Genomic DNA, 13,684 nt, shown 5'->3' on the forward strand with positions numbered 1-13,684 from the left:
CAGGTCTAGTTTTAAGTCCTAGGAATGGCACATACAAAAACTCAATGTGAGTTTTATTAGCACAAAAGTATTAATGAACACCCTAGGCCAAAAGAAATGATTCTTTTCTTCTAAATCAATGCTTGAATATAATTCCAGATACTCATAGACAAAGGTAAAGGATTATGGCCCAAGACCAGTCAGAGCACAGGAATGAGACTCTACCTGGAAAGCAAACTAAAACACAGTCTAGCAACATGGCTCAAGTAATAGAGCACTTACCTAGCAGGTAATAATGCTAAATTCAATTCCTATTACCACCAATCAATCACTAAATAAATAAATAAACATAGACATATTATAGCTTTACTTAATAAATATCCTGAAAAATCTTGAGCATCCTTTTACTTATGCTTTTATGGCTCTTTAAGTATAAAATGCTTTCCACAAAGAACTAAAGTCATGAACCACATGGTATATTTTTCAATGATTGATAGCATACAGAATGACAGTGTCTTCTTAGATGTTTTTGCTTGTGTAGGAACACCTTAAAAATAGTCACATAATGAGTACATTGCCATAGGACACATTTTTCAAGACCTATACCTTATCATTAAATAATACATGATTGTGCATAAAATTTACTTACATTAGATGACTATAATGTTGAATAATATATTTGAAACTTAAGATAGTTCATCTTATAGACAACTGTTTTCAAAACACCAACAGTCACAGGCAATTGAATGATATTGCTATACTGGTCATTTTTTTCAAAATTTGCTTTTGGCACTTTCAAGTGAATCTGGCTGTATAATATCAAATCATCATCTCAGAATTATATCTTAAAAGTCTTAAATAAAAGAAAAAATTAAATGACAGTTTTTTTTAAGCTTACAATCCACATAAATCATCCTACCACAGAGTACAGAAATGCCAGACTCTTCGAAGGTCTCTTTCTTACCTGTTTGTGAGCATGATCATATGAGTTAATGTGGTTGTCAAATTCTTGATGCTTATAGTACTGCTTGTCACAGAGTTCACAGTAAAAATTAGCCTTCAAGTCTTCTAGGGCTTTGGCTATGCTATTCTCCTTCTCAGCATAGTCCTGGAAAATACAAGTTGAAAGAAGAATACAATTAGCTTTCCCTTGAGATTACTTTATTTGGAAATTTGTCATCTTCTATATAATAATTAGAATTAGGACTAGAAAATAAAAGAAAGGAAATACAAGCAAATACTTGGAAGACAAATAAGAAGAAATTATGAGTTATGGTAAATTCGTAGTAGAAATGTATCCAATGCCTAATGTATGAAACTGTAACCTCTCTGTAATTCAGATTGATAATAAAAAATGTATATATATATATGTATGATTAAGAAAGGAAGCCAAAATAAAGGGAAAGAGCAGCAGAAATTGGGAGCAGAATAGCAAGTCACAGAAACAAATAGAAGTCTTTGAAAAACTATCTACTCTATGTCAGCATGAAAATTGTAAACCAAAAGGTATTTTGAGTCAAAATGCCTATGACTTTTGGCTGTGGTGTAAAGTAGAAGCATTTTCATTGGGACCCATTAAAGTATGTTCCTTTCAATTTAGTATTTTCTTTGGTTCCTTAAATACTCTTATAAAACTTCTTGAAAGTAGATTTCATCTGACTGATACTTTTTGTCTTACCCTACACCAATTAATCTGATATTTAAATATGATCTAGTTTGTAAAATAAAAAAGTGTTCTGTAAATTTTTAAGTTATTTATCTAAACTGGCAAAGGATCAAGCAGGCTACACTTAGACTCATTACAGAGGATTTAACAACTATTTCCCTGAAAAAATAAAAGGAAACCTATAGTCTGTCCTCATTAACTTTTGCTTAACAATAACAAAATAGTAAGTTCTGGACTGTAGCTTCCAGGTTTCCTTAGACACAAATACCCATTCATGTCTCTTTAGATGCTCCTTTTAATGAACAGGACCCGTTTTGTGTTTTTGGAATTTACAGATAAAATCATGCTAACCTTTCTGTGGCAGTGACAAATATTTGAATATATATGCTATAGTCATACTCAGAATTTGAATGTTTAAATTGTTCCTATAAAACCCAAAAATTGTTTATTAATGATTTAATGGGTGACTTATGCAGTGTTATTGTACCATATATTTGTGCAGAAACACATATGGTATAGTTTACCACAATTTTGAGTTTCATATCTTGTAGTAATCAACTATTTGTCATAATCTATAAATGCATAGGTCACCTTTTCGTTAAAGATATTTATTCATTGTTAAATTTTATTGTTTTTAAACTACAGGAAAAAATGATAAATAGTACAATCATTTACTCTTGCCCATGGGTTCATCATTTTCAATAATTATTTTACCTATTTCTCAGCAGATTTGTGAACATTCCTAGCTATTCTATTGTATTAATTCTAATATATAACAACTAGTTTTAAAATATAGAAATGAGTCCTATAGCTCTACATTGCTTGCTGACCATTATACTCAATCATCATCAAGGATGATGCATTGAGGACTTAACAATTTAAATAAAGCAAATATTAGCCAATACAATTTCATGCCTTGTGTTCAACAGAAATAGTGTTACAAATAAGCTCTGAATTCGCTCTCAGAATAATTTCGAACCAAAAGAAATGTCCTAATTCATTTATTCATTCTTCCCATTAATTATAATTATAATAAATCTAAATTCATCTTCCCTAAATATTTGATTATTTCCTTTATTGTATAAGCATTTTTCTTCTTCGTGCTGATATTCCACTGCAGACAAAATTAGTTCCTACTTTGGTTTAAAAGCTAGAAAATTTAGTGGAACAAGTTTATATTAGGTAAATTCCTTCTCTAAAAAAAATCAGCCTTAGTCTAAATTTGAAGAGTAAAGTAAATTACTTTAGAATAATGATACTAATTAACATTCATTCACTACTTATATAGCATCAGACATATTTAGAATTTCAGTTTGATAACTAATTTAATACTGATTAAAGTGACAGATACATGTACTAAACACCTGCTTAGTTTATAAGAAAGAATACAGAAACATGGTTCCATGAGATAGTGAAAAAGTGTGCAGTCCATCCTTGAACCCAGATAACCTTGTTTACAGCATATAAAGAAAATTTAAACACAAAAAGAGAGAAATATATAGTAGTCATTATCATATACTAGAATACCTCTCAGCTGTAATTATCATCCCAATGTCAAGCCTGTTTCCTTGTATCCTGTTTTCTTCCATCTCACACCCTTCCCTTCCATCTCACACCCTTCAAAAATAAAATATTGCCAATAATTTATCATTTTACGTGCTGCTCTATTTTCCTCTTTCTGTTTCTACCCTATTACAAGATATAAAAGAAGCATGGTATTGGTTAAGGGGAAGATTATATTAGGTAGCATAGTAGGAAACATTTTTGGATTGGACTTTGATCTAACGTAAGGAATCAAGGCTTAACTTGAGAAAACATTGGCTGAACAGTGTGATTATTACTGCATGTATATCATAAGACAAAGGGAAAATAATCATATATGTTGTTGATAATAGTTTTTGCAAAAAAATCCCAATATTTTCTACACTTTTATTTCTATGATATTCAAACAAGTGTTGATTAAAATAAAGCTCATTATACATATTGGATACACCATAGCACTTCATAAACTAATAGACTTGAATAAGATTTTTTTAAAAAGCACATGCATATTCAACCCCAAATGTTCCCCCTGTATCTGGGAAACTTTACAAGCATCCTCTGAGTGATGGCAGAAATTGAAAAATAAGGCCCTGGGTTCAACAAGCATCACAGATAAATACTTACACACTTACACACACACACACCTTTTAACTGATCACATATATAATTTCTTATGTATTCTAGATGTTAATACTTGTCCAGATGGTTGTCAACTCTTTTCTCCCTTTGTGTAATTTATCTTTTACCTCTGTTGTTTCCTTTGTTGTACATAAATTTCTTAGTTTGATACAATCTCATTTTTATATAATTTTACTTGTTTAGTATTACTTTTATTGATAGAACATATTGGTTGTACATAGAATATCTTTTCCTACCCAAGTATATAGCCTTCTTTCCCAGTGTGCGTGCATGTGTGTGTGTGTTTGTGTGTATGTTGCAGTAATTCAGTAATTCTATACATTCAGTTTTTACATTTGCATCTTTGATTAATATTGATTTGACTTTTGTGTATGGTAAGAGGTAGGGATAATTTTTAAATCAAATAATTCCAGTGCAGAGGGTGGGATACACGAGAAAGAACACAAACAAGTTGCCACCAATTATATGAAATTTATGAGTTTCAATAATCAACACAAAAATGTAAAACAAAAAATGCAATATCAAAATGGAAAAAAAAATGAGGAAAAAAACTCGCAAATGTTTGAGAAGATGGGGAGAAAGTAGAGCTCCTATGCTTTTCACAGGAATATAAATTAGTAGAGGCTTTATGGAAATGAGTGTAGAAATTACTTCAAAAACTAAAATAGAACATTCATATAATCAAGCAATCCAACTAGTGGGTATACATTGAAGGGATATTAAAATAGTAATTCAAAGCATACACATGCTCCTGTGTTCACTATTATATTCACAAAAGGCAATGCATAGAATCAAAATAAATGTCCAACTGTGGATGAATGGGTTAAGAAAATTGACACAAATCACATACAAACAGAAATATATACATATACAATGAGATGTTACTCAGTTTTAAACAGAAGGGAATCCCATAATTTGTGACAACATAGATGAAATAAAAGACATTATGTTAAGCAAAGCAAGTTAGAAACTAAAGGCCAAATATTGTACCATTTAGCTTATGGGGAAATTCAAAACATTGAACACAGAAATAGAGACAGAAGTATACACAGTAATGGTTTCCCAGGGGCAAAGAGTGGTCAAGTAATGGCCAGGGAGATGTATTCAAAACATTAAGATTTCTGTTAGATGGGGGGAATAAGCTCAAAACATCTATCATACACCATGACAATTACTGTACAGGAATTCAGTTAGGAAAAAACAGAGAAGCAACAATTTGAGAGGTTGAATTGGGAGTCTTTTTTGGAGAGCCAGCAGCTGCAGATGGTCTCTTGTCTCAGCAGCCCCTCAGATACACTTAACACCCTCAGAAAACTGAGCCATGTGAGCAGCAGAAGAGGAAAGAAAGAAGAAAAAAATACCAACTAGCCAGATCAACCCCAAAGGGGAGATTAGTGGGATGCCATGGTGACTGGAGGAGAGTCAAGAGACAGGAGACACCAGGAGACACAGGACTTGAGGCATGGAGTAATGGCCCCTGAGCTGCTTAGGGCCTAAATAGGGTCAGCGTCAGGGTAAAGAGAAACAGGAAACTGGAGAGTCATTTGTGTTCAAGGCAGAGAGGACTGACAGGTTCAGTAACCAACCTCAAAGCCTCTGGCCCTGTGTCTAGGAATTCAGGCAGGCCTATTACCTGGGGATGGAGCTTCCTTGACTCTACCACGAAGACAACAGGGTGTCAGTTAAACCCAACACCCTATCAACCATTATGTGGCCAAGGTGGCACCAGTTGTATCCAGTATTCTTATTTTAATAATAATAGCAACATATTATATACTTGAAAGTTGTTGAGCGTAAATTTAGACTGTTCTCATCAAAACAAATACTACATGTGAATTAGTACACATGAAAATTATCTTGATATAGCCATTTCATCATGGATACATAGTTCAAAAAACATGTTATACAATAAATTATTTATATATTTTAGTTATCAAACCAATAAATATATAAAATATATATAAAAGTATAATCAGAGAATAGCATGGTCAGATACATAATATTATTAAAATATTGAACCAGTATTGGAATTTGAAGTACCCAGTTGAGCAACACTTTTAGAGAAAAAATCAAATTATTCTACACACAATTTAACATTGCTAAATAAGGCTTTTGAACATATATCATATCCTAGTATTTCTTGAAGGAATCATCTATTTAAGCAGTTAAATTGCACTGTTAATATGTATTTTATGTGTTGAAAAGTAATGTTGGAATATAACATACTTAAAATACTTAGGAAAATAATTTTCTTATTTTGTTTCATTGCACCATCAAGAATAAATGGATCTTTGTTGTTAATTTATATATAGGATAAATTACAATATATTTCTCTAAGACATGAATCATAGACAAGTATCAAAACGACTTTCTTATACAAGAATATTCAGACATTCATTTGAAAATCATTAACCTACACTTCCTGTGCAGAAGTGTACATTCTATGTTTTGATCTTACTCTACTCATTACTTAAGTGGTGGACGATGAGAGAGTTTCTGGTTACTTTGGTAGAACCATCTCCATTTTCTATATCCTTTGGTAAGGAAATTTTCTTTTTGTAACCAGATTCTTCTTTAACTCATAGTGCAGTTTTTATGTGTGCACAGCACTGGAGTTTTAAGCACTTACCATTATGATAGGTAAGAGTGGAAACATAACTTATTTCTCTTTTATTTCTCAAGCAGAAACTTCCCACCTAGAAATTTCTAAGATCCTGCTGAGTACTCTAGGGAGATGGAACACAGCATACTTGTAATAGTGGCAAGCAACATAACAATATACTCAATTTCCTTTCTTGTTCTACTCTTCTGGAACTTTGATTTTGTTCCCTGAAATTATTCCCTAAGTAAATTGTCTGTAGAGAAGCTTTAAGTCTGATCTTGACTTTCAAAGAGAACTGGATTAAGAGACTAATTTTTGTGCATTTTCTAACAGTATCATGTGAACATGTCATATTTAATGAAATAATTGAGGATAATACTATTTCTTAGTTCCAACTTGCAATATTACCTCACCATTTTTAGAAAAAAAAACTATTGTATGATGAGAAACAAAGAAGCCAGATTTTGAGAGGTTGAATTGGGGAGTCTTTATTGGAGAGCTGGGGTCTACAGGTGGACTCTTGTCTCAAGACCTATAGTCCAGAATCCAGCTTGAACAAAGCTTTTAAAGACAAAAATAATGTGTTTGGGTGGGGCACCCAAGCCCAACATAAGTGTTATACATACAGCAAGGCAAGGTAGATGAGGGTACTTATTCCTAATGAAAGTGTTAGGCATTGGCAGAGCAGATTATCCAGAGGAACAATAAGGGACATTCAGAGCCCTAATTATCTAGAAGAAGCATGAGATTTTTGGAGCCCAACAACTCATGACATATTTGAAATCCAAAGAATGTCCTCTATAAGCTCTAGGGTTCTCAGAAAGTTCCCCTCTTCTATTAAGATGCCAGGATGGCATTACTTAGATTCTTTATCTTTATTTCAAAATATCCTTACAAGGCATATATGTCCAGTGATACCGAGCTCCTGTCCACATATGTGTCACCATTTCTATTGCTTAAACAATTTACAATCATTATCATTTCTGAAACTCTCTTAACTACATATTCACTTTGATATTTGGACTTATTACTTATTCTCCTTAGGATATGCTTATAACAGATGTTTGCATGAAACATTCATTCTCTTCTTGCAGATATCTGAAAAAAATACAAATTTCTTTCTTATGCTCTCCTTGTCATTCTTCAAAAAGAAAAGTACTTTTTAATCTTTATATTTTTTCTTCTTTTTCTTTCCTTTTATTTATTTTTTTTAATCATTGATTATTTACACACAATGAGCAGCATCATTCTAGTTTAAAATGCAAACAAAATATGCCAATCTCTTTGATTCTTATTCTTCTTAAACTTATGAATATTTTTGAAGATTAACCATTGCACATTTGAATTACAATGAATTTATTATCTTTTTTCTTTTTATATATATTTTATTATCAAACTGAATTAAAGAGAGGTTACAGTTTCATACATTAGGCAAAAGCACTTAAAGATAGTAATTTTCTGAAAAAGTCATCACATTCAAGTACTGAAATGAAAACCCCTTGTCTATGTATTTTAAAATAACAAAAATAAAATAAGAAAAAGTTATTAATTATTATTAAAAAGAATATTCAAGAGGGAAGCAATAATGAAACAGGTTTGAGTATTAGAATCTTAGAACTATATTAACAATGAAAGAGGGCATCTAGAAGATGCCATTAATTAATGTAATGATGACGTTGTTCTATAGTAAAAAAATATACATTTGGTTTTCATCACTGGTTCCTAATATAGAGCTTCCAAATCTCTCAGAAGTAGAGTTGGAAGACTCCACTTGGAGTGGTTGGAGTGGTAAGACAGTCTTTTTGCATGATAGATAGATAACTAGGGGCAGGGCATGCCTACTTTACTTCAAGATGAAGGCTGATATATGGAAAGACCCAGGAGTAATTAGAGTGATAGTATTAAAGATCAACTCCAAAACTCTGAGGAGACATGAGGATCCAGCCAATGAGACTTTCATTCACATCTACATAATGAATGATCTATAATAAAATCCACTTATATATTAAAAACACTGAAACTAGGAGTACAAATAGCTTCCGAACAGACAAATACATGCAAGTGCTTCATCGGTGTCTCAAACTAAAACCAGGTAGCTAATGTCATAATTAAATAGAATTGTATTACATGATGGTGGGACCAAAAAGTAAGAAAATTAATGTGACGAAAAATGCTATATTTCAGTGTCAGAAGAGCTGTAAAGAGAAATAGACTCTTGTTGTCCTCATACTAGTCTTTATCTGACATACTTTCCAAATGAACAACCATTTCTCAAATAAAAGTCTTTGCTATTGAACCAATATGAATGTTATTTTCTTTGGAAAGGCCAGATTCTATAATCTCAAAGTCCTGAGTGTAAGTCATGATGCTTTTAGAAGAATATAGAAGGAAAAACTAAGAAGTGGGTCAGAAACTAATAGTCCCATATATAAATGCATCAAACAGAACACACACTTAAATGTCTTCCTTTTTGCAGTTGAAGATATCTATGATCACCTTAGATCTTTATTTATCTTTATGCAGATGTGCAGAGGAGTTTCAATTTAACAAAACAATTCATGAACATCCCCTTCAACATTCTTACCCTTTCCCACCCCTTCCCTCTATTTTCTTAATTTTGTAGAATACACATTGAGATTTTGAGTGTTACCCCCCTCTTCTCCTATTGGTCTAGCCCTTTCTCCATGACCCCACTCTACCCTTTTCAAGTAGCCATTTCCTAGTGTTTATTCTCTTGAGCTCTGACTTTGCTTTTTGAAGGAATTATACTATTTGAGTTCTTTAAGAAATATTTCATAGAGTCAGGTACTAGCTACTAAGGAGGCTTCATTGCGAAGACAGCAGTTGGAAACCTTCCCAGGCAGGAAAATTCATGAGATTCTTACCTCCAATTAACCAACCAAAAGCTGGGAGTGGAGGTATGGCTCAAATGGTAGACACCAGCATTTTACAGGAAAGCTTCTAGACAGCAACCAGGCCCTAAATTCAAGCCCCAGTTCTATCACAACCACACACACAAAACCCCCCAAATGAAAATCATCATCTTCAAAGGGAAAAGCAGAGACTGAATATTGAAAGGGTATATATTGAGTATTATATGTCAATACACCTCCCATGTGCTCAGTTAAGTACATTGCAACAGTGCACTTTTAATATTCACAGTCCTAGGAACTGAAATATTCTTGCAAAATATTTTGGGGCAAGAGGATAGTCTCAAGACTTTACTTCTCCATTATTGTTTAGCTGATGATGAGTTTTGGGTAAAATAGCATTATTACTAACTTTTAAAACTCTCCATTTTTAATAATAACTTTCCCTGTCATGGTAGAACCTTAAACATTTCGTTTTTTATCATTAAGTCAATGCCTCTTTAGAGATATGTTTAATTCACTCTATTATTTGGGGTACAGAAATCCTAGTCTATTAGCCATACATAATATAGAAATAATTTAGACCAGTAATTGATCTTACTCATAAATATGCTAGAAGACTGTACTTGATGTCTGAACAAAACTGTTAGAAATTAATCAACTGGCTAAGGTTTAATATCAGCTTGCAATATCCCTATGCATAGACATGGTTTAAATGGGTCTGACCTTCCAACATAATTAGGAAAACTTATACCAAATTTTCCAAAGCTGAATGCTAATTGCTTTTGTCTTATATTTCTAGTTTATATGTATATATATATAATATATATAACATTTCATAGAATCCACAAAGTGAAAATCTTATTATATCTATGCTTCAATGTAGAAATTTCTTAAGTTTGTAAGCAGCAGTGACTTTCTCTGAAAGGTATAATAATGTAGTGCATATTTGTTGCATTTGCAGTTGTAGCTATTGAATAGGGTTAACTGGTGAACTTTGACTGAGTTCTCTTAGAAATGAATACTGTGACAAAGAGCTTAAGAGGCTTATTCTAACAATGTGATTTAAAGAGCTTTATCTGAGAGTTCAGGAAACACTGGTAGAAGAGTACAACAAATAGGAAGCCTAAAATACAAAGCTAGTCTTAGCTATGAATATGTGAAAATTGAGTTATTATTTCTGTACTAACAAAAAGAAAAATATTGCTAAATCTAAGTTCTAATAGAACCTATATATCATATTTTAAAAACATTCTCTCAAACTCTGGAGAGAAGCATATTGAGAAAAATATAGAAACTGAGATCTATTTGCTTGAGTCCAAAGCAAATTTGGCCTATTGAAAGGGAATATAGTCAAATAGTTCCAGTCAAAAGAACCATGAGACTTCAATAAATGTACACAAAATTCATTGAAAATTGACTGGATAAAATAGATGAAAGAAAAATGAAGTAAGTTTTATATTTCATACAACATATATGAAAAATCATAAACTAGTAGACTTTTAAGAGAGGAAGGAAGGGATCTAATTTGAATTTTAGGCACAAAAGATTCTAGATACTATAGATTTATTTTCTAGAACAGGAAATAAAGCAGAGATAAGAGTTAAGACTAGAAGAGACTAATGAGGTCATTGTTTCCAGGTATACAAAAGTGACATCATTAACTAACAAGATTTTATCAGTGAAGACATGATGGAAATGTATGGGAAGCTATGAAAACAGGGTGGCATGAAACTGTGACTGGCAAAGTGAAGGGTAGAAAGATTAGTTCCAGTTGAATTATGAGGACAATTATTTTCATGATTGTGAATGAGATAGCTGATATATTATTCAACTATGAAATGTGAACTAGTAGTTTCTTATTTCTAGAGACTAGCTTGGTAAAGGTACACAATGCATCTTTATATTAAAATCAAGGCTTACATTTTCTAGGCCTAGGTTTGAGTTACTTAATAGTTTCTAATCTTTACTTTGGTGTAAATGAATTTGATTGTATTGCCTTTTTGTTGACCAATTCTTACTCTCTCCAACATATTAACTTATTAGGTATTTTCAATAGAGTATAAAATAGATTAAAATTCCAGAATTTTTGCTTTATTGTTATACAAAAATGGAATTAAGGGCTGGGAATATGTTTTAGTGGTAGTGTTTGCCTTGCATGCATGAAGCCCTTGATTCAATTCCTCAGCACCACATAAACAGAAAAAGCTAGAAGTGGTGCTGTGGATCAAAAGTAAAGCACTGCCCTTGAGAAAAAAGGGACAGTGCTCAGGCCCTGAGTCTAAGCATCAGGACTGGCAAAAAAATTTTAAAAGACATAATAAATATATTTTAAAAGACAATGCTCTAAGTTTACTTGACCCATTTGATGAATATATTTTCACCTTCATGATGGAGCTAGCCACTCTTCCTCTGATCATTTGATTTGGAATAGTCTACATTCAACTTAGCATGGACTATTTTGAGACCAAAATAGGATTCTGATGTCTGGCACCAGTGGCTCAAACATAATCCTAGCTACTTAGGAGGCTAAGATCTGTGGGCAGCAGTTCAATGCCAGCCCAGACAGAGAAGTTTTTGTGAGATTCTTATCTCCCATTAACCAGAAAAACATTGGAAATGGAACAGTGGTTCAAGTGGTGGAACTCTAGCCTTGAGCCAAAAACACTCAGGGACTGTGCACAGGCCCTGAATTCAACCCCTAGTATCAACACACACACACACACACACACACACACACACACACACACACAGAATTATGAATACTTTCGGATTGAATGAGAAAGTTGTATATTTTATAATGTATTTTTGAAGGTGAAAGTTAGAAAGCTTTGTGTATATATCAAAATGTATAATTTGAGAAGAAGGTACTATTGGCTCACAAATATAGTCCTAGATACTCAGGAGGCTGAGCTCTAGTAGACCATGATTTACAGTCAGCTCAGACAGGAAAATCTGTAAGATTCCATTTCCAAGATAATCAGCAAAAGTAGGCTTGTGTCACGGTTCAAGTGGTAGAGCAGCGGCCTAGCAAGCAAGCCATGTCATACTGTATACATATATCTGACTGTATATATGGCTGTCTATCTTCTACTATTGAAAATGGAAGATAAAAATACCTGTTATAAATATCAAACAGACATATTGCAACTATAACTCTGAAAAAGGGAGAGATAGATTGGAATTAATTTGAGACTGGTTATCCTACCTCCTAGAATGATGACTGTACTGTTTTTCTGTTTCATTTCCTAGTTACAAAGTGAAACTGTCTTGCCGAGACCAAAATAAAGTAAAATAATAGTCCTCAAACCTTTTACCTATATGCATTTGTTGAAAATATTTTCTCTACAAAGCAAGTATGACACTGTTGGTGTCACATCATGGAGTCCCACCAAATGCTTGTAAAGATTGTCATGCAGCCCTAGCATCTGTAATAAGAGGAACAATATATGGAGACCTGCTGTCCTTCCCATTAGTGCCAGCAGGTTCTACATCTGTGGTTAATTCTGCTTTGTCTTGAACTCAAAATGGGAGTGATAGTCTCTGCGTTTGATACATTGTTAGCACAGCAGGGAAAGCCCATTTGGAAATAATCATATGTTTCAGATACCCAAAAGAAAAAGGATATTTGGAAAAGTGAAGCATTTTAACTTGAAGAACTTAGAAGTGAAGTTTCAGAAGACAGAAGGAGGAAAGCAGTATATATCAATATATCCATTGATTGCTACAAATGAGCATTACACTTAAACTGTCTCAACCATAACAGAATCACTCCTGGAGTGAATATTATTAGCTCCATCCTAAGTATTAGGAAAACAAGACAAGGAAGAGAAGATAACTTACTTAAAGTCTTCAACCATACATTGGATTCCAGTTGACCTCTCTGATGCCTGAACTAGTTCTCAGTTAAAACAAATCAATATTGGACAAAAACAAAACAAACAAAAAACCCACACAAACAAAAAAACCCTAAACTGAAATAGCACAAAGATGTATCCTAACGCAGATTTGGAAAGAAATAGAAAATTTAAGAATTATATGTCTTTTGCTAATGTTAAAGTTAATGCTAAACTTAATACTAATTTAAATATTATACTACCAAAACATTTCATTCTGTTTTAATTTAAATGTTTTATATGGTTAGCTAGAATACTTGAGGAAGCCAACACTTGAAGTAGTAGCATTCACAAAAGGTTATCCAAATGGTGCAGTAAGACTACATTAAGCCCAAGAAACACATCAGTGATGCAGTTTTACCTTCCCATTATAAGTAGATAAAAATTTCATTCATGGACAGAAGTTATCTTAAATCATTACCATACTGATTAGGTAGTAGAAACTCTATGGAGATTAAAAACGTTTATAAAATTTAGCTGTAATTACACT

At 32.7% G+C, this 13,684-nt stretch overlaps 1 protein-coding gene across 1 annotated transcript in view; it reads right to left on the reverse strand.

The window, feature by feature from the left end:
• The window catches only part of Znf804a (zinc finger protein 804A), a 225,857-nt gene that overhangs the window by 43,746 nt on the left and 168,427 nt on the right, over nt 1-13,684 (reverse strand). The window contains exon 2 of the mRNA XM_048344213.1: nt 944-1,087. Within this exon, the coding sequence (XP_048200170.1) occupies nt 944-1,087 (144 nt within the window). The remainder of the gene's footprint in view (nt 1-943; nt 1,088-13,684) is intronic.

This window comes from Perognathus longimembris, chromosome 4 (genome assembly GCF_023159225.1).
Source record: "Perognathus longimembris pacificus isolate PPM17 chromosome 4, ASM2315922v1, whole genome shotgun sequence".
Classification (NCBI taxonomy): domain Eukaryota; kingdom Metazoa; phylum Chordata; class Mammalia; order Rodentia; family Heteromyidae; genus Perognathus; species Perognathus longimembris.